The following is a 21,265-nucleotide window of genomic DNA, read 5'->3' on the forward strand; positions in this document are numbered from 1 at the left end:
GCCCGGCCTTTATATAAACCTGGATTTGCGAGGATGGCAGAACCGGCGACAGAAACTAGAAATAAAAAGCCCCCTCCCCTCCCCCCCCCCCCCCCCAAAAAAAAAAAAGAAAGAAAATAAAAGAACAGAGATCCCTCATACAAACGGTAGAAAACCGAAAAAGTCACACGGTTAGATCTCGATAAACTTTGCGAGCTCTCATAAGCTAACCCATTGACTCCTAGCTATGTTTTGGCTAAATGTACATAAAAAAACAGACCCAAAATAAATCCTCCCCTATTTTGATTTTTTACAGCTATTCGGCTGCATCCAAGCTTTCCAACAGTGCTTTTTAGATTTATTCTATTTCCACCAGTTATACTGGTGCGGAAGGCACAACAGAGCTAGGCTCCAATTCAAGTACCCCCTTGAGTGTATTGTTAGTAAGCATTGTAAGCACTGTCACTGGGGGTGGTCACTGCCAGAGGGTTTATTGCGTCCCCAGTGGTTCTTTTACGTCCCTTCGGTTCAGGTTAATGTAGTGCAGCTTGAAGAGACGGGACCTCCGGTTTAGTGTCCTTATCCGAGAAGACTGGAAACACGGGAGAATAACTTCAACTCACTTGTGACACAAATTCGAACCAAGGCAGGAACCCGGAAAAATCCCCAGTTTGAGCCAGGATTCGAACCTTGGCCACAGCGGTGAGAGGCCGACGCGCTAACACACTCGGCCACCCGTGCTCCCATCTCTCATAGCAAGCACAATTTGATGGTTTGCTTTTATGTTTCATCAAAAATACAACTATTACAACTGACATATTGGGTGGGTGTCCTAGGACATCATTAAGTCTATTCGTACAATCTATTTCTGTGCTTATGAATATTTGCAAGCAAAGGTGGAATTGATTTGGCTTTTGGGTAAGAAGCTTTTAAAATCTGTCTGTCCCCCACGGTGCTTTGCTATCTGTAATGGAAGAAAGATGATCCCAGAAGCCTTCAGGGAGTGTGTTTTTAAGCAATCAAAACGGACCTGAGAATCAGAATAAAGGTTTCTATTTGTGTCTTAGGTTGTGTTTGTTGATCTGTTTCCCTTGTGTGGTATTTTGATCTAGCAATTCTGCTCGTTTTCCTAGATATGGGATTTGTCAAAGAACCTGTGCTATTATTTGGCTGAGGAGTACTTGCTATCACCTTGGTTGGATGCATATCTTCAGGACCATTTATCCCTAAGACTGATGCCTGAGTATCTTGATCTCATTGTGTTTATTTTCATTTGTGAATTTTTTTTTTGGCTTGTGGGTACTTCTCACGGGCGGTGCAGGCCGGTTTAGGGTCAATGGGTTAAACGTATCGGGAATTACTTCTTAAAGACGAGGATGCAGAAAAAACTGATCTGTTTACGAAAAAAGGGCTAAAAAATGGCGCCACAGAGTAAAGAAATGCATCTAATCATTAACCTGTTAACGTACTAACATTTTGACCTGTTTACGTCATCCTTCTTGAAACCTAAAACTTGATTGGCTATAATTAGTGGTGTATATTATGGTGAGATGATGTCATTGATGGAATCAAATTATGTGTATATTATGTGTGATTAAGTGTAAAAACTTTTTATTCCTCTGAAAATAAAAATCCGATAACATTGATTTATCATAAATGGGAAAGGGCAATTTTAAAAACTTTTGTAATCATTTATGTTAATCTTAAATTTCAGAATTTGAATAAAAATACAGAACATTTTGTTGTGCTATTCTTTTTAAAATGACAAACTTAGTGTTGACCAGGATAAGTATGGTGATCATGGCAACTACCCTGTACCAAACAAAATACCATCAGTTGGGAATTATTTTCCTGAAGATTCATTCTAATGCGGGGAGAGTTGACAGGTATGTGTAAGTTTAACGGGTTCATGTAACCTTGTTATATTTTGGTAGAAGAAACAATTGCTAAACTCGTGAAAGTAGTCATGGATATCGTGGATCCAGCGTTTTCAACTTAAGTTCACAACCGTAAGGCCTTGTCCAAACGTCGTATTATCCATGAGCCGTATTCAAAGCAAATGCTTGCAAATGAATCGAGTCGATTGTTTCATCTTCATTTACATGCATTTGCATTGAATACGGCTCCTTGATAATATGACGTTTGAACTTAGCCTTAGAGCATGAGTGAATGATATTTGGTCGCCCCATGTAAGGTAATCCAGAATCCGGAATCCAGGTTTTTAGGGCCCTTGGAATCCGGAATCCAGAGATTGGAATCCGGAATCCACAGTCTGGAATCCAGAATCCAAATAGTTTCGAAATCCGGAATCCATACTTTTCATTCAAATTAATGACTTAAAAAATCCCACAATTACCACACAAGCGAAGAGGAAGATTGAGTAGCCGAATAAAGTGCCACGATGTTCCTCAAGCCCTTGCCTTTGTTTGCATTTCTAATGAGGAGGTGTGTCTGGTTAGTGTTTAGCATAATTGATTGAAAACTCATTGTCGATCATTGTACAACTTTTTCCGGTCTAATTAGCTTCAATTGGCAGAATTCTTACATTCTTTTAAGAATGTAAGTGAGTGTTCTTAAAAGAACACTAGTAAGAGTACAAAACAAGTTCTCCAGTTAAGACTCACAGTTCACAGTTTTATTTTGCCAGTATTTTCCTTATTAGAGTTACAATTCATAAAATTGAGTAGGCAAGGATATCCAGAGAAGCCATAAGCTTATAAAATAGGACTCCCTTCTAACATGCATTTTACGGGAGATATACGCATTTTAGCCTGATCTCCCGTTCTTGTTAGAATGAGCGAATTTCATATTAATGTCGAAAATTTAGCCAATCGGGAATGGAAGCCATTCAACAACAAACAAATCAGGAGGCGAAGAATGTCAAATTTGCGTTTATCCTTGACATAAGTACTGGCGCGTTTTGATTTAGTTTGCAATTTCATTGGCTAAAATTCAAAACACTATACCCTAAACCAATAGAAAAGCAAACAGAACGCAAGCCTGACGTACTTTTACTTTTTACACTCATCCGAAATCCGCTCTATGAGAAAGAAGGGTGTATTGCACAGAGTATAGCCATTCTCACGTGCACACGTCACCAAAAACTCGGTTTTGTTCGTCTTCCAATAGACCATTCCAGCTAAAACGCACGCGCGCGGCATGACGGTAGTTGTGGTAGATTCGTCGAGCAAACTGTAAAAAGTGCGCGTTGCATTCTGGTTCTGGTAGCTGTGGTAGCGTCCTCGGCATTTCTGATTGAAAATATGCAGTTATAGCTGGAATCGCCTATTACTAAAGTGGAAATAATCCTTCAGTGCCTGTGAAACTTTTCGTCAAAAGAGCGAGTGAGTTTGCACTCAGACGTTAATCCATATCAATTGTTTTATTTCCGAGACCCGAGTTTGAGCAACCCTTTTATGATATCTGTCTGATTATCGATACATTGACGCGAACGCGTGCACTACGAAAAAAAATCGGTATTATCGATTTCCGAACTCTTCCCTAACGATTTTTAACGATTTCACAGATCAATCGATAAAAATCGGTTATTTTTATCGATTTGTATCTATATCTATTTTTAACGATTGACTAGACCGGGATCTATTTTTCAGGTACCCCCTATTAGGCTTGATTACCGGCTGTTCCTGTGAGCCTGCAGTACTTGAAGATCGTAAGGCCGCAAGGCCTGACATCGGCTGAAAATAGAGCATTATCTGTTTTTAGAGGCCCTATGGAGGCCCTCCACTTTCATCCAACCACTTGGACTTGGAAAATAGGACACTTGTGTCTTAACCCGCCTTGCAGCTACCCTAGTTCCAGAGTCTCCTTTATTCCTTCCTCTGAACTCAGGGTACTTCGCAGCATGGGTAATGTATAAATGACAATCACAGTAAAAATGACAATAACAGTTTCTAAAAATTACATGATTTATTGATTATTGATACTGATTACAACCCTCCGTCAAACCGTCATTCCTCTATTAGCATTATCTAGCTGTAGTCATTGGCTGAAAAAGGGGCGTGGCTGTGGGACATTGTGTTGAATAAATCTGTCAATATCTGAGATGACCCAGTCAAGGGGATAGATGCCTTGTGAGTAGTTCTGCCAGTCAAACTGAGACTCGAACCTCCACAGATGGACACAAGACACCGTCTCTTTTGTACCATCCAGGACGTCATCTAGACCATTCGGCAGTCTCCTGCAGATGAAGAACCTACAGCAAAAAGGGCCTTCTTTAATTATAAATCCATAACTGAAATAAGGTTTGAAAGTTGTTCTGAATGCCCGACCACTGCCTGGCTTGTTAAACAGCTTAATTTTTAATCAGAGTTCCTCCGGTGGGGGAGGTGGAGAGGGGCGAAATTGAGAAATCTTTAAAACTATCTAATTGCTGTAACTTGAAAAATGACACTGGTCATGTTTTGTGCTATGTACCTCTCGCGAGTCATAAACTTGACATCAATCTGGAACCTGAAGCCTTCATCAAAAGCTGCTCGTGCAATGTCTCGGCAGTGCTGCATGGAGAAGGATGCTATGCCTACAATCAATTCATATATCTTTTAGAAAAGTCTTCGGACAGCTGTAGAAATCCTACACTCATATTTATAATGGCCTTGTTAAAAGCTTACATAAATTATAACTATTTTGATTGCTTCAAAAGTCAGTTCAGCCTTTCTGAAATTGAAACAGAAATCTTTTGAAAGATTCTGGAGATGCCTTATTTGACATGGTTGTCTTGCTTTTATTCTGAGCTAAAAGGGAGGAGAGGGGGTGTGGGCACAAAAAAACCTGTGGATATTGCAAGCAGCCACAGGTGTATATATATTCACATCACGTTTTATCATTTTTAAAAATATAATTATCAGCTATTGCTGGATGAATTGGTGTTCAAAGCCATCCAAGGGGACTTTTTTGCTACTGTTTGCGACTGGTGAGTGCATCTCATTGGAGTTGATTTTTTTACTGGTATCTAAAAGATTTGACGAGTTTGTCACACATGTTCGCTTCATAGTCTTCAATTTTACAGTAGCCTACCATTAACCATTGGCTCAACTTCTGATGCAGGGATAATACATTGCTGGCCGAGAAATTCAGCAAAGACGTAGTCATCTCCCGCATCATCAGGGCCAACCACAGAACGTATACCTGTAAGGTGAAATGATGATAATCAATCACTTGCAAAACAAGAACATAAAAAACAAATTAATCACTTGAATTCTCAAATTCCATTAGACTTTTATAACAAAAAATTAATACACTTAAAAACCTCTGTAAAAAATAATCTTTTTACCTGCAATGCTAAGATTCCTGATCTTCTCCACCTCCTTAAAAAAGGAATTTGATTGTGGTTAAAAGATAAGTTTGTTACAAACAATAAAGTCATGTTGTTGAGGATCAATACTCAACTGATAACGATTTCAGGATACAGGATTTATAGAGACTGTGACAGCCCTAAATATTTCCTTACCAAATGCATGCGTAGATCTCCATTATCACTGGAAGAAGTCTTTAACTGGTCAAGTGCCCTTTGAGTATTCCTATAGAGAGCTTTGCCTACAAAGCGAGAAAAGTCCCTAGTTTACATTCTTGAGGAAAAGCATGCGGCTCATGTAGTAGGCATTTAATAAAAATGTTCAACTGTTTACAAACCATCCTCGGGGACACAGGGCGTCATGGAGATCGGGCACATAGGGAGCGCTTGAGAAAGAAAGAGCTTCTTTCACTCCTTTTCTTTCTCCAAGCTCAATGAGTGCCCGATCTCTGCGATGCCCTGGGTCGCTGAGGATGTTTACAAACCAATCTAAACTTACTTAGCAAATTTTCCAGTTTATTTTCACAGTCTAAAGTTGCCATAAGCCGCGTACATAGTAGAATACAATCCTAGAAAGAACACAGAAAACATTGATAATCAAAGGTGTCCTCTTTTCTATGTTCAAAAGTCAAGTGGATGGATCAAAAGGTAGACCTAATATAAGTTTGAGACTATATTTGTGCAAATCAAAGAGACAGGCTTGTACTTTCTTTAATCAAAAAGGGGGTTGGACATCCCTCCCATCCATCCAATGAATCTAGAGTAAATGTTTTAAAAATGTTTAAACCATTCACAATGAGAACTTATGCCTGTGGGGACTCTTCATAAAAGTAGACGAGGGTGATCGTCCTATATTTTAGAGTACAAAACTCTACCAACTACTGTCTCAGTGGGTGTTCAATTTTTTTCTGCTTCTTCTAGCCCTTAGGGGGTTTCAAGCTAGTGGATCATCACATTCTATAATAAAACCTCTGGAGAAGAAGTCAGAAATGGGATGTGCTCCATGGTGGTGCCTTAAGGATCACAATTCAGAAAAAAATGTGTTTGTTTTTATTGCTTTTAGTGATGAGTGAGTGAGTTAAGAGATGGGAGTTTCTATGAGGGCCCCCTCCAGGGACTTGTGCAAGGAAATATGGAAATGAATTATTTACCTTTGCAGAATACAAAAATTCTTTTACATCTAAATTACCACTGTGAATATATAAAAAAAAATAATGAAACACCATGAAAATTAGCACAACACCATGTCTTTTTGTCATGTTATCAAAATCATTCAGTAACTAAATATAATCAGCACATCACATGTATTTATATATGTATATATATTACCATAATGATTAGAATAAGAAGCCAGAGTACTACTTATTAATTTTTCGGTCTTTAATTCGGTCTTTAAGGGGGCACTTATTGGAAAGGGGGGGGCATACTTTATCTTGGTTAAAATTACCAGTCTCTGAATCAACTGAGAAGAAACATTTGTGCACATAGGTATAAAGAAGTTGAAGTGATAATAAGTAAATGGCCTCTGCATATTGCTGCAGTTGTACAAGGCTAAGAAGCTGTTTGTTCCATGTAGTCAGGCGATGGTGGTGAAGGTGGTAGATAGTGTCAAGTACGGTGTTTGAGATCATTCTGAGTTCAGGGACAGGTCAATGAAAGCGGTGAATGAGGTCACTGTAGCGACAGGGGTAAGCCAGTCTTCGCAGCAATATGCAGAGGCCCTCGATTCCATTGCACACTATTCCTTGGAGGCAGAAATAGCTGTCAGGTAGGCCCATGGCCTCGATGAGAACAGGAATATGGTGCTTTTTCCTCTGGACCTTTGTCAAGGACTCTGCATCATTGACATCGTCTAGCGAAAAAGCCTCATCTCCATATGGTAATTATGGGATTTTGATGTATTAGCATTGCACAAAAGCATAAATTCATTGTCATAAAAAATGTTGTCCATGTAGGCATCAATGACTGCCTCTCAAGCCAGGCGAAAAGTTGCCATGCTCGTTAAATTGAGGTAATCCAAGTAAAAAAGACATACAGCCATCTCAGAGAAAGCTTAATGTTTACATTTTGCCTGACGTTGGCAACGGCAGTCCCAGTCAGCTTGCGCACCGCCAGCCGTTGTAGACCCTGACAACATCGGATCGTAAGGTCTCTAGTTTTTAGTGGGAGGGGGTGCTTATTCCAAAATTCGAGTTCGAGGGGTTCGAAGGTAGGCCATATTTTTTAATCATTACGGTATGTCTTAACTAATCTCACTTGTACTCTAATGTAATCAACACAAATAATCACTACCACTGCTTGTTTAGCACTATCATCATGTCATCATTAAAAAAACTGTCATTTTATTATCATCCTTACCAGCACTATCATCATCATTATGATATCACCATTATCATTAACAACATCATTGACATCTTTATCTCAATCATATTATCACCAAAACACATAATCATGTTCGTCATTTTTGCCATGTATCCACCAAAACACATCATCATCATTATCAGCATATTGTCCATGTAATCACCACAACAAATCATCATTATTATTATCTTTGCCATGTATCTACCTAAACACATCATCATCAGGGGCATACGCAGGATTTTAACAAGTTGCAGTCAAAGCATTCAGAAGCTGAATGAGGGCGTGGCCCCTCATCCCGCATCCCCGTGAAGATTTCATAGCTCGCACTTTTGGGTTTGAAAATGGCGTCAATGCGTCAGACTTTTGAGAATATTACACGATCCTCTGTCATCCTCGATCTGAGATAGGACTTCAGTCGTCGTGTGGCACTGAACGACATAACAATATTTTGGGAATCATCTTTAGACTAGAATGATTAAGAAAATTATAGTTTTTATCCTCATCATATATATAAAACTACGTACATAAAAATGAATGAGAAAACATTTGATTTTTTCCCTCATTATGCAAATTAGATCGCCAAATTTTTCAGGCCTGTAGGCTGCGTACGCCCCTGATCATCATCATCATCATCATCATCATCATCATCATCATCATCATCATCATCATCATCATCATCATCATTTTTATCAATAGTTAGGAAGTAGTGTTACTTACTCGGGAACTTTTCGGAGCGATCTTGCCAGAGACAAACCTCCTACCAGACGATGTAAAAAAGGACTCCGTCCATAGACATCTATGAGAAAAAAAAACAAATTATAAAAAATAACTTTAGTTAAAATTTAACTACTTACCTAACAACGGAAATTGGTCATTTTTACCTGCTAGTTGTTGGGCCCACGGAAAAACGACCCCTCCACTTGAAAAACAGCGCACAGGAAAACTGTGTAAAGCGTTATATTTTCTCGTGTAACGCGTCAGTATCCCCGCGAGAAATAATTCATTTCTGGGGATAAATGGGCTTACTCGTCTCAAAACGCAAGCACTGCAAGTCGCCATTTTGAATTTGAACTTTCGTGTTGTGTTGCTCAGCCCCCCTCGGTTATCCTAACTCAAAGGAATACCAAAACATTGTTTAATGTAACTCAGACAACATATATTCTTAGCTTTTCCAACTCATATCATCTATAATTTGGGTATTTCATAAAGTATCCAAATTTCTACATTTTCCTTTTTTTTATATATAAATATATTTGCAAACTTATCCCAAGCTCTACTCCGATTTTATCCCGGCAGCTCTCCGAATGGCTTCCGAGTATCCGCAATGCGTTGTGAATCCAAAATGGCGCTTGGAAAGGCTGTGGTTTACGGTTCGCTCGCATTAGGCATCGTAATCCTCATATTAGTGCTAAACTTCGCTTATTTGCCAAACCGAAGACTTAACCAAGACTTTAATCTATCGACTCAAAGCGACATTGACAGTAAAAGACCAACGATCTCCACTTTAACAACAGGAAATGCAAGGAGTTTCACGCCGAAGGTGGGTTTCATGCCTTTTCGTCATGTTGTTGATTTCATGGATAAATGTTGAACGTTTTAACAGACTTGCTAACAATATTTTGCGCCTACTAAACTATAATACCTTTGGCTGCATTTTCACCACTTCTATATAGATCCATTTATTTTGTTTATACTAAAGTAGTTTAGGACAGCTTTGGTACGTGAAAGAGAGGCTGCTACTAATTGTAAATTACTGTACTGGGTAAATTTTATTTTATGTCTCAAAGCTTTTTCGTCATCTAACTTATTTTTCAGATGTATAGCTTTATAATGATAATTGAAATATGGAAGGAATTGAAAAGTTAGTTAAAAAAAAATAAGAAAAACAGTCACTAGTACATATCATTAGATTTAGTGGGTAACCATGAACAACCATTCACGCATTAAAGTTACGAAGTTTTTCATCCTCTCAAAGTTTTATTGACCCTCTTCCCCAACCCCCCATACAAACCCTTTGGCCCTTTTTTTACTATGCTGCTTTCCTGCCCATCTTGATAATCCTGGTAAGACAATGATTTTCACATGTAGATCTTTCAGGTCAATCATGCTTCTTTCATTAGGCAATAAATAAATGCATAGACATGTGACATACTAGATATGTTGTCCCATCAAAAAAATGTTTAACAAAGCCAATGATAAAGAGTAAAATATAGACAAGTCCTGTACATATGTTGCAAAAGAATGGCAACAGTACAAAAAAAACTCAACACTTTTTTCTTGATTAGGACCCATCTGTCATAGTCTCCTTCCCCTTAGATTTTCTTGGGATTAAAACCCCACTAAATTTAAACTCAACTACAACCATATGTAATTTTTTATTCTATTTGTCACAGTTCACGCAAAAACTAGACATGGCTTCATTAGCATACCATTTTCATCCATTAAGCAAGCGCGAAACTTGCCGTTTAGCAAAAACAAGCTTTTCGTTACACGTTATAAGCCTGCCATTTTGGTTTCGAGGGCTTTCCATAACTTGGGCTTGCCGTTTCGCCAGCGCAAGCCTTCTGTTTTTATTCTGTACTATTTAGTACTAGACAATAACAGACATGTTTTTAGTAAATGCCTTTGTTTTGTGGATTTTTTTGGAGTTGGGATTTGCTCGTCTTTTGGGGTGGGTGATTGGGGTTTAATAAAATCTTAATCTCAAAGTTGTACAGGTTTTACATTTTGCTTTTGTATCCTGTTTTTGTTTTTTAGTTTGAAGATCCCGAATTGTCTCTTGAGGACTACAAAACACGGATGTGGAATTGCAGTAAATCAAATTCTATTGAAAAAGTGAGCTGTTATGCAATATTCTGTGTGAAACCTCTGTGAATCTGACACATGACTTAGACCTTATTATTATTATTATCTGGAAGGTCTGCATGTTTGTACTTATTGACAAATCAATGAAATATGACAGAACTTGTAACAAACAATGTCAAATCTTACAGTTACTTCATTGAAGTGTAATTCTTTAAGAAAGGAACTAATTTTCTGTGGAATGGGTTATATTCAGACAGTCTTGTTAGTTTGATTTATCCAAGTCATTGTCTAAATAACCTATTCCAAATCCTAAAAAACTATTATTTTAAATTCATTTCCACTGCATTCATTAATGCAAAAATTTCAAACCATAAGGGTTATGTTATGAACCTGGATTGTTATTCCTCATCATTTTAATGACATTTCATCATAAGCATGACTTCTTCCACTCACAAGTGACATTTCACTAAAATACACCTAATTCTAGCAAAAATGCAATGTTAACATGTGATATTTAAAATACTGAGCATTTCTGTTGTTGTCCCACACTTTTTTAGTTGTGAGATAACGCTATTATGTGGCTAGTGGGCACCAGCATTACAAGCTTTTTGAAATAACGTTAGAGCCATTCAGAGCTGTTAAATAGATTAACTGCGCTTGTGAACTTAAAGCCTTTTTATTTGTGTACTATTTTTTCTTACTTGATTATTATTTTTTCCTGTTTTTAGTCAGCCCTTAAAAACTCCAGTGTGTCCCTGTGTTATGATATGTTGAAAGATGTAAGTATACAAATGAGTGACTGGCATGATTTTGTAGACTTTCTAAAAGAACCACTTTAAGTGGTGAGAATTGCGTTTACAGTGCAACCTGTAAAACAATGAACACAGTGAGATATGCAAAAAAGTCAACTAGAAACATGTCTCAACAAGTCGTAGTGTCTAAATTCTTGCATCTGATTTGTCAGAAGATAATAAACATTCCACATATATTTCAAGTGTTGGCGGTTTACCTGTTTGCCCTGTAACCCAATTTCTTGGGTTTAACCTGAATCATTTGTTAGAAGTTTCAAAGATTAAAGGCTTTTGGTTGTATACCTGATCCAAACAGTTCTCACCCTGATCATACCCAGAAAAAAACCGGCATTTTGGTGAGGCAGTTGGCAGTGTTGCCCCGTAGTGCCTTTCCCTCTGACCACTTTGTTCCAGGATTTTATGGTATATCTATATAAACTTTCTTATGCCTTCAACTTGACCACATTGTATTTTCACTTTTTGAAATTAAGCAACAAGGTCATTGGCACCCTTGACCCCTTGCCACCCTTTATTGTTGTTTATTTGGCATATGTAGAATCATGCTTACAGTAATCATGCTGTATACAGTAATCATATTTAGTGTGCTAATTATGTATGTTGTATCTAGCCATTAATGTGTTTTATGGACCCCGTACATTGCAAACATCCGCCAGAAAAGTAAGTGGAGAATATTTTGCAGATACTGTATATATGTTTGAATTATTATATTTTTGGTATATGTACTGTACAACCATTTCATAAAAGTTTGCACTTGAACGATTCATGTTGATTCATGATGTAGTAACCCACAGTTGTATCCAATAAATGAAATGATTATCAAATGTAAGCAAAAAATAAAAAAGCAAATTCAGGTTGAGAAAGTTTAGAGACCAGGGGCCGGTTCCTGCAAAGTAAGATAAATTTATCTGTCGATAGAAGTTATTAGTAGGTTAAACTTACTTAGCAATGGATTGCTATTCATCCGACACATAAAATCTGGCTCTTGAAAGTAAAGTTATCCATCCGATTGCTATTGGTGGATAAGTGACAAGAAAAAGTAACCATGGCAACAGCTCATCCGCCATCTTGGATTACATGACTTATCGGGAGATAGCGACTTATTAGGTCCTCCCAACCTCTGCTAACTTTATCTGCTTCTTAATCAGACGATAACTTTATCAGATGTTTCAGAAACCCAATTTTATCTACAGATAGATTTATCTGAGAATAAAGTGCAGATTTGTCTAATGATAACTGCTAACTGAGCTTCTAGGAACTAGCCTCTGGCTTTCTTAGATCACAATGCTGCCATTTATAGATTACCCAAGAAGCAATGCACGTTACAACACAAGGAATCTGAAGTGTTACATTATTGAAATAGGTTTAAAAAATTATTTTAGACACATTTTTGTTGTAAAATAACTATAAAACCTGAGTATTCATTTTTTTTTCCTGGTGGCCTTTAGGAAATCTAGTAGGAATTATCACTGGCCTCGATACGGAGAGTATGCCTATTTACCTCGTTCCAAGTGGCCTCTTGTTATGTTGGTGAGTAAGATCTAAGAATCCCCATCAAGTGCATATCTTTTCTGACTAAATTCCTGTCCAGTTGTTATTTGGGGATTTGATGAGCCACCAGCATGAAACCCCTAGGGGCTGGCAGAAGCTAAAAAGAACACCCCCTAAGGAATAACAGGATGATTACTCCCCGTCTCCTTTTATTTTTAAACAAAAACAATTAATTTTCAAGATGATTTGGAATCTATGTAAATAATAATTTAATTAATTGCAAAAATTCAAAAAACTTTAGTACTAGAAATGCAGATGATTAAGTTCAATACTGTTTTTTTGCTTTCCAAACATGAATGAAGTTGGATGAGATTCTAGACTCCTAGATGTCACTTTTCTAACGAGTGCATAAAAAATGCTTTAAAGAATTATAACAGTTTTTGAAAATGATAGTATAAATGGTTGTTTCAGCATGGTGGTGTGGTATTCCTCTACGATCCGTGTGCATCGCCTGAACTTAAGGAAGACCTCAAGGCATTAGCAGGAAGCTGTCTGCACCGTTTTGTGATCACTCCCTATGAACACTTAGCTCCAGGACAGGTGAGCATTAAGTCAAATTATAGTTACACTGTATGAGTGAACATGCAGACTTCATCATCACTTCATTCTCCTGACCAAACACAGGATTACCTACAGTGTAAGTAATTACCTACTGGATCACACACCTGTTTGTATCATTTGAACCCCCTCTATGAAAATCATCGCTATGCTAGGTCATATCCCTCTATAAATCATAGCTACAGTATGTTGCACATGGGGCTAGTACCTATGTTTTTTGTAACTCCACTTTGCAAAACGAGCACAGCTCAATTTTAACATATTTTTGCCAATATTCCTAAGTTCAAATAGACATAATAAACCGGGTTTCAGTTTTAGGGTTGTTTCCCTAAAATACATATATATATATATATATATATATATATATATATATATATATATATATATATATATATATATATAGTGTTGGTTTGAGAAAAATACAAACTACATAGGTTTCCCTACAGGCCTGTTTCGTGGTTGCCCACTCATCAGGGAATTTATATATATATATATATATATATATATATATATATATATATATATATATATATATATATATATATATATATATATATATATAAAATGATGGTTGAAGGCTTTCATAGAAAGTGCTCAATACTCGAAAGTAGAGCGGTGTATAGTGTTGGTTTGAGAAAAATACAAACTACATAGGTTTCCCTACAGGTCTGTTTCGTGGTTGCCCACTCATCAGGGGATCCCCTGATGAGTGGGCAACCACGAAACAGACCTGTATCCCCTGATGAGTGGGCAACCACGAAACAGACCTGTAGGGAAACCTATGTAGTTTGTATTTTTCTCAAACCAACACTATATATATATATATATATATATATATATATATATATATATATATATATATACTGTATACTACTGTATATTACTGTATAGTAATATATATATATATATATATATATATATATATATATTACTATACAGTAGATTTACCAAAGGACAGTAGCTTAACCAAAGGAGATTTCCTGGTGTAAGCAGGTTAAAGGAAAAATCATTCCTTGAAGCCTTGTTAAAGGTCTGCTATCACTTACTCTGTGTACACATTGTAGGATTTTGCTATCGTCACATGGGGTTGCCTTCACTCCGGTAAAGAACTCAACCTGACAGCAATGAAGCATTGGATTCGAGCCAAAGCAATGAACGCCCCTGCCACTCATGTCACCAAAACTGGAGACTTCAAAAAGGGATTGATACAGCCAGCGAAAATTGTTTCAGACATACATGAAACAGAACTATGCCCTTCAAATGATGTATGTACATTGTTTTTATTCTGAATTAATTAATCTGCACCTAAAATTTGTGTGGTACTGTATGACTTACTAAGAGCTATTGTTGATTGCCGTATTGATCACACGCATGTTTTTGTAGCAGTTATCCAGTAGAAGATATTGGGGGAAGGAAATTATTATGTGAAAAAGATGCTTTAAAATATAATTACCCCCTCGCCCCCTTTGTCCCTGGACCAAACACTACCTACAGCGAAAAGCCTCCTTCAAAGTGAAATTCAAGAAGAACAAGTATTTCCCTCCTGCCATTTATTTATATATCCATGACCCCCTCCCCCTTTAGGTTAGTTCCCCGTTCGTAGTTTCCTGGAGGCGCCCTAGATTAAAGTCAATATTCTTCTAATTATACTCTCTTTCATGTAGTCCAAATTCGTGCTGAGTGATTCATCGGAACAAAGCGAGAGGAGAACGGAGTCAGACAGTAACCAGAACACCAAGTGGGAGGAGCACCTGTCAATCAAAGAGAATGTTGTCATTGTTCAAGATAGTAAGGGCAAGCCTATGTTAAGACATAAGTTCGACAGTGTGAATGCTGCCTGGGCTCTAGGCAGCCTCATCTTCCTCTGCCTCATACTCACGAGTGTTATGATGTACACAAGGCCTTGGAGACAGAGGGACTTTTGGTGGAGAACCGATGATATCACTTACAACAGCAACTCAAGGTTTAATATGCTCAAGAGTAAATCACTCAGTTTTAATTGGAGGGGAAACAAGAGAAGGTCATCCGCGCAGATGAGGCTTTTGGGCCCGATTCCAGAGGAACCTGATGACGACATATAGCAGAAAATTAAATTATATAACAATCTTTTTATTGTACATTGGCTACCATACCAAACGGGCTGGGAAAGAATGATATGGAGTTCTCTCCCTGTCTGGCCTGGACGTCGCCCCATAAAGTCTTAACTCAGCTTTCATGGAGCATCCGCCGATGAGAACAGCTTTATCAATGAAATACCACTCCGATATCTGAAGTGGCTGTGAAGCTAATGAAAGAATTACTGAGCGAGCGGGAAATATTGCTTCAGTTAGTCTGGAGGATTGCGATTGTTAGCCTGGAGGATTGCGTCCTCTTCGGAATGGCGTATCGCTTTTTAAGCGTATCGCTGTTCGCCAAAATACTTCAGACTCACAAAAATCTTGTGATCTTGTACACTAAAATGTGCAATAAGATAATATAGTTATTGTGGCCCTAAAAGACTTATGGCTGCATCAAACCCCAGACTTTTTTAGAAATATCAAGAATACACAAAATTTAAGGCCATTTGCCTTAATCTCTGCATTATGCAGATATGTTTAATTTATAAAGGTATTTGTTACTTGAGTTTTTTCCCAATGTAGCCTCCTCTGAAGGCGTATGTATGTCTGTTTCCGGCTTATCGAGTTTGTTATATTTTGACTTGTGGAGAACCCGTTTTTTACAATATTGGTTTTCTTGTGGCAAACCAAGAACAATAAGGGAAATGTCATCTGGAGGTTAATAAATCAAAACTACAAAAGATATAAAAGTAGAGACCACACTTTAGGTAATAATGATTTACAACGCCAGCCAAACGAAAGTAATGAAAGTGCAAGCAGAAGTCGCACCTTATTTTGTATAGGGTCTGGGGTTCTCCCCAGAAAAATGTTGAAATTCCAGACTTTTAGACTAAGTTCAAACGTCGTATTATCCATGAGCCGTATTCAATGTAAATGCGTGCAAATGAAGATGGAACAATCGCCTTGATTCATTTGCACGGATTTGCATTGAATACGGTTCATGGATAATACGATGTTTGAACTTAGCCTTAGGAGGCTCGGAAATTGATCAGAATACCTGTTCAAATAAAAAGCCCCCCCCCCCCTAAACCATGTATCAAAAATTAAGGGCTGTACAAGACCCGAAAAGATCCCAGGACCCGAAACGATCCCCAAAAGTACCCCAACTGATCCCGGGACCCGAAACGATCCCCAGAAGTCCCCGAAATGAATCCCAAGGAATTGCAGTAATGGACAAACAAAAGGAATGTGGAAGGATTGGCTCTCAGTTTTAAAAACATATGAAACATTTTAGCGTTATTTGTGTTACCATAAGGAATTAAATTAACTAAAACCATAGTATTAAGAGTTTAATATACGACTGCGCGGGAAATACAGTGGTTGAGTCAGAAATTGTGGACAGCGCTTATTGTCTTTCAAACCCGTATATATACTTTATATTGGTATCAGTAATACATTTGTTTCAATTCAAGACATTTTACAATTCCAACGGTAAAACTAAAGAACAAAAGTTGTACTTCAGAAAATGCGTGACGCTATTTGAAGTTCGTGCTAAAACAAATGTTTCGTGGGATACCTGTGGCTTAGATCAGCATTTAAACGAGGCTATTGCGTGGAGCCAAAGATCATGGCGGCCATATTGCTTCGGTACGTCGTCTGAGCAAGTGTAGAAAACCTTCTGCAAACTTCTGGTTAGCAACACCACAAGAACTTAACTATCTTCCAGGGACTTAACTATGTATTGCTTACAGTGGCTTTTGCCCCTGCTTCTTATTCCAAGGCCAATGAATCCGTTTTTGTTGAACAATCACTCGATGTTTATGACTCTTTATTTGGCAAGCTTCTTCTTGGAGAGACGACCCTGTACGATTTGCACTGTCGTCTTTGTGGCAGCTGTGTTCTTAATATGCTACAGTGGTCTTGGAAACTGTATATTTAACAGCGAATGTTCGACGTAGCGAAGGAAATAAGCCATTGTTGTTTCAATGGTTGGAGTTTATGAAAGTGAAAGCAAGTTGCCGAACCCTCCGTCTTGTAGTAGATGGCTTGGCTACAACAGTCTCATCCCTAAAAATTGTCTACAGCTTCGCGATGGGCCTAGTGCGATACTTTTTATTAGTGGGAAGTGATCAACTATGATGAAAAGTTCGATTTCTCGGAATAACTGGAAGTATTCCGGTGTAAACACAGCAGCGCTCGTATCACTTTGAAAGTGTGCTAGAAACTGCCATTACCTTATCCACTTCGATGTTTTTTTTCTTTCTAACTGAGAAAAAATAATTTAATGGACAAGGAACTCCTGAACACTTGTTTCTCCAAGACTCACTATATCTGTCTGGCTCAATTTTCTAACCGGTGGAGAAAGGGATATCCTGAAAGAGACAACCAAGGGGATATCATAGCAAACTCTGGAGTGTACCCTGTCTACAGCATTTTCTCTAGGAATGCACAACCTCACAACCTATGCTTTAGTAGCATCCAATAAGAAGAAGACTTGCAAGTGCGTATTCACAGTTAGTATTGTATCTTGGAGATTTTTTTTTTCTTACAGTGAAGCATGGTTTCCTAGAGAGGACGCAGGTACATACCCATGTTTTTCTCGGAATGGGGAGGGGCACAGTCATAGGAATGATATGGAAAGAAGATAGTACTTGACTCTCCTTGAATGAGCACCCCCCCCCCCATGTATGTATCTGTAAAGGTAGAAAATTAGAAACTTTGCCAAGACTTCTTCTTGCTTAACCTTACTCTATTATAGGGCGATTCTCCCGTCACGTGTGTGACTTTCACACAAACATTTTGTTGATTTGCTAGGTTTAAAGCTAGGGCAAATAATTGAGACCTTGTATTTTATAGAATATTTATTGTGTCTTAGTTAATCTCTATCGGTACATATAAGTAGTGTTACTTTTACAACTCCGCTGCCAGAGATACAGAGGCAAATGTGTTGTGTCACGTTTGTGACTCACAAAGCTGCAATTACCAAAAGTTCTAACAACAAATGCAAATCTCTGTGAAGTTTGGAAGTATACGAAAATAAAACCCACAAGAGATAAAACACCAAATAACAATTTGTGAAACTGGAATAGACTTTCATATAAATAACCAATATTAATGATGTACACAACCATATAAGGTCTGTTATGTGTGTGACACATCTGTCACGTGTATGACAGAGTGTGAAATATTTAGAATTCATGACAGAAATTTAGCAAAACTGAAATGAATGTCCTGGTAATTTGGCCAAACTGCAAAATACAAGCAATTGTGTATAGTCTGTTTGGACTGGATGCTAATTATAAGCTGCTTTTAAACACTTATCATGAGATCTTTTAAACTTTCTGTGTACGAAGATGAGAAGGAGAAGTGGCGATTTGATACTGGTTCAGGAATCTCACTTAGCTTAACAAGAACTTCTCTCATTGGCACAACATCTGTGTCTAGGCACTTCCCATCTGATGATTGGCGCCAGATAAACTTATTCTCAGCAACAGGCTTCATGAAGGAAACAGAGATTTGGCTGTCGGTTGAAACTGAATCGACAGATCCCGGCCACCACTGATCATCGTAGATGACAGCAACCCAATCCCCTGCAGCGACATCATCTGGTACTGAAGGAGTGGGAGGATATGCACCTGGGCCTGAGTTAGGTGTGAGCTGGGCCTGAGCAGTATCATATAATACAACTATATCAGGCTGTGTTTGGCCAGTCACATGGCAGAGCTCTACCATATGCTTCTTGAAGATGCACTGAGCATCATGACAGCTGCGGATTCCAACAGCTGCTGGTGCATCTTCCCACGGATCGGCTAATGCCACTGCCTCATCAATTTGTTGCTGTGCAATATGAAATACTGTGGTTGATGCCATCAGCTCACTTGCTTACTTAGCAAAATCTTTGGAGCTTTAGACGGTATGAGCACCATCCTTACTCATAGACTTCTGGCGAACTAAAGACTTCGCTCAAGCGCCCACTCCACCAACCACGCCTTTGCCATGTGAAGTGGCAAAGTATTTCCATGAGAAATTTTTCTGGAATTTCTGGGCTAGGCAATAAAGAATCTTCATGCAGAATTTGTTTTTTTAATTCTGAGGACTGCCCATCACTAAATATGACATCACCAGCACCATCAGATGTGGGAACATCCTGCACAATGTGGTCATATAGCTGGTTGATAAAGGTATATACAGTATCCTTCCCTTTATCCTTTGTATCTGAATATATCAGATATGTCTTAGTTGTTTCTTTGTAGAATACTTTTGCCGTGAACAGCGTAACACTTGCATGGCTTCAGAGCGCGGATTGTACCTCATCTTGGTACTCACAAGAGTATGCCATAGCAAAATCTATCTGCAAAATCCGATTGCTTTTTTTGAGCATTTCAAATGCATCACTTTGGATCCTTTTGACTCTTGTGTGCTCCTGTGCTTCTGGAAGTGTCTGTATGACAAGCTCTACAAGTTCCCCATAGCAGCATAGAAACCATTCCGTTTCTTTAGACATGTCAAGCTCTGTGGAAAACTTAGCTTCTAGCAACTTCCCATCTTTACATGTCTCACAGATTCCCATCCAACAGTTTGACTGAAGGTCACTCGAGCCTCAAAGAATGGTCTCCCAGACGTCGTGCTTGACAGTACTGTCAAGACCTTTTAACTTCAAACGAAAGTTCTCATGAATCTTGCACTTGCATTGGTCTTTTGGAGTATTCTTCAGTAGCAGTACATTTGCAGGTCGTAGGCGGCAGAATGTCGAGAAGCCAATGCTCACTGCAGTATGTGTAGCTCGAAAGACTGCAAACGCTTCGTGTAAAAACATGGTCAGATATTGTTTACGAAGGTGTTCTTTCTTCCCATTCTTCCAGAGAGTCATCTCATCCTTTAGTCCTGGCATGGTGTATGACACATCAGATCTAAAGAAGAAGTGGAGGACTGTGCTCCGCACTTCATCAGACAGGGCATTTCCACCTCCTGACAACGAAGCTTCCGGTTCTTTTTCTACATTTATGGCAAAGCGTTTTGCAAGGCCACTGACCACCATGTCTCTTCCTTGGAGACTGGGGCAAAGACCTAATCGTCCTGTTTATTGCCTTTCCAAGGGACTGCGGTCTTTTAAATGGCTGATAACTGGTTGATGCTGAAGGACTTGTTGTTTCTGTTGAAGAAGTCCCCCTGCTTTCTTCTACCTCTTTCTGCCTTTTTAGCATGCGACTTTTTCTTTTGCGGTCAGCTGCTGCCATCTTGTACTTCTTCAAGTCTGCTTCAGACATTTCTGAAACTCTTCTCTTCCTTCTTTTCTCAATTCTCTGGCTCTCAGCCCCCTTCTTCTCACGCCGTCTTTTATTTCTTTCAGATCCTGATAGTCTATTAAAGAAGAAAAAATCAAACAAAAATTAATATATTATTGAACAAATATGCATAAAATTTGAATAGAATAACACATTTTCAACATTGATTAAATTCACACTTTCCTCAGTCTAAAAATGCATTTTTATGGAATAATACAGGCAAGAATTTGTGCTTTTCAAGTAATTGATAATAAATTTTGATAATCACTAACCTTGGTGCTGAATTTGATGCTTTATTTGCATCATTTGCTTCTCTGGCCTCCATCATTCAAGTCCTTCACTAGGTCATATGCAAATCTCTTGTGCTCATGTGCAAAGTGAATTACAGCTGAAGCCAAATATTGCAGGCTGTAATAAAAGGTGTTTACTTCAAAATTCGGTTGTTTTTTTTACAATAAAGCTCTACAAAATCAAATCTACCGAGTGAAAAAACTACAACATAAGACAACGAGGAGCTCTATGCTCGGGGGGCCCATAAGATAAATAAGG

The 21,265-nt window shown here is 38.3% G+C and overlaps 2 protein-coding genes across 3 annotated transcripts; one reads left to right on the top strand and one right to left on the bottom strand.

Annotated features, from left to right (window-relative positions):
* Nucleotides 1-3,887: 3,887 nt before the first annotated feature.
* Nucleotides 3,888-8,750, bottom strand: LOC5516149. 2 transcript variants are annotated; one of them, XM_032385873.2, is made up of 9 exons: nucleotides 8,533-8,750; nucleotides 8,369-8,447; nucleotides 6,442-6,481; nucleotides 5,790-5,859; nucleotides 5,447-5,532; nucleotides 5,270-5,303; nucleotides 5,014-5,124; nucleotides 4,414-4,516; nucleotides 3,888-4,192 (listed from the first exon to the last, which is right to left on the bottom strand). In XM_032385873.2, exons 1-9 carry the CDS (start codon nucleotides 8,708-8,710, stop codon nucleotides 3,979-3,981), a joined length of 915 nt encoding a protein of 304 aa, XP_032241764.2. In that variant the 5' UTR covers nucleotides 8,711-8,750; the 3' UTR covers nucleotides 3,888-3,978. The 2 variants fall into 2 exon arrangements, with proteins under 2 accessions (XP_032241764.2, XP_032241766.2); XM_032385875.2 differs by lacking the exon at nucleotides 5,014-5,124.
* Nucleotides 8,751-8,935: 185 nt separating this feature from the next.
* Nucleotides 8,936-16,172, top strand: LOC5516110. The gene is made up of 8 exons (XM_001636153.3): nucleotides 8,936-9,191; nucleotides 10,409-10,486; nucleotides 11,185-11,235; nucleotides 11,876-11,925; nucleotides 12,714-12,795; nucleotides 13,228-13,356; nucleotides 14,439-14,639; nucleotides 15,039-16,172. The coding sequence occupies exons 1-8, from the start codon at nucleotides 8,976-8,978 to the stop codon at nucleotides 15,453-15,455; spliced, it is 1,224 nt and encodes a 407-aa protein (XP_001636203.3). The 5' UTR covers nucleotides 8,936-8,975; the 3' UTR covers nucleotides 15,456-16,172.
* Nucleotides 16,173-21,265: the final 5,093 nt, after the last annotated feature.

The sequence above is a fragment of the Nematostella vectensis genome, chromosome 4 (assembly GCF_932526225.1).
Source record: "Nematostella vectensis chromosome 4, jaNemVect1.1, whole genome shotgun sequence".
NCBI lineage: Eukaryota > Metazoa > Cnidaria > Anthozoa > Actiniaria > Edwardsiidae > Nematostella > Nematostella vectensis.

Coding starts and splice junctions, on each gene's coding strand:
- LOC5516149 (XM_032385873.2), bottom strand. CDS start 8,710: ATGGCGACTTGCAGTGCTTGCGTTTTGAGACGAGTAAGCCCATTTATC. Junction 8,448..8,532: donor GTGGGCCCAACAACTAGCAG/GTAAAAATGACC, acceptor TTTTTCTCATAG/ATGTCTATGGACGGAGTCCT. Junction 5,125..5,269: donor CAGGAATCTTAGCATTGCAG/GTAAAAAGATTA, acceptor TTCACCTTACAG/GTATACGTTCTGTGGTTGGC.
- LOC5516110 (XM_001636153.3), top strand. CDS start 8,976: ATGCGTTGTGAATCCAAAATGGCGCTTGGAAAGGCTGTGGTTTACGGT. Junction 9,192..10,408: donor CAAGGAGTTTCACGCCGAAG/GTGGGTTTCATG, acceptor TTTGTTTTTTAG/TTTGAAGATCCCGAATTGTC. Junction 13,357..14,438: donor AACACTTAGCTCCAGGACAG/GTGAGCATTAAG, acceptor TACACATTGTAG/GATTTTGCTATCGTCACATG.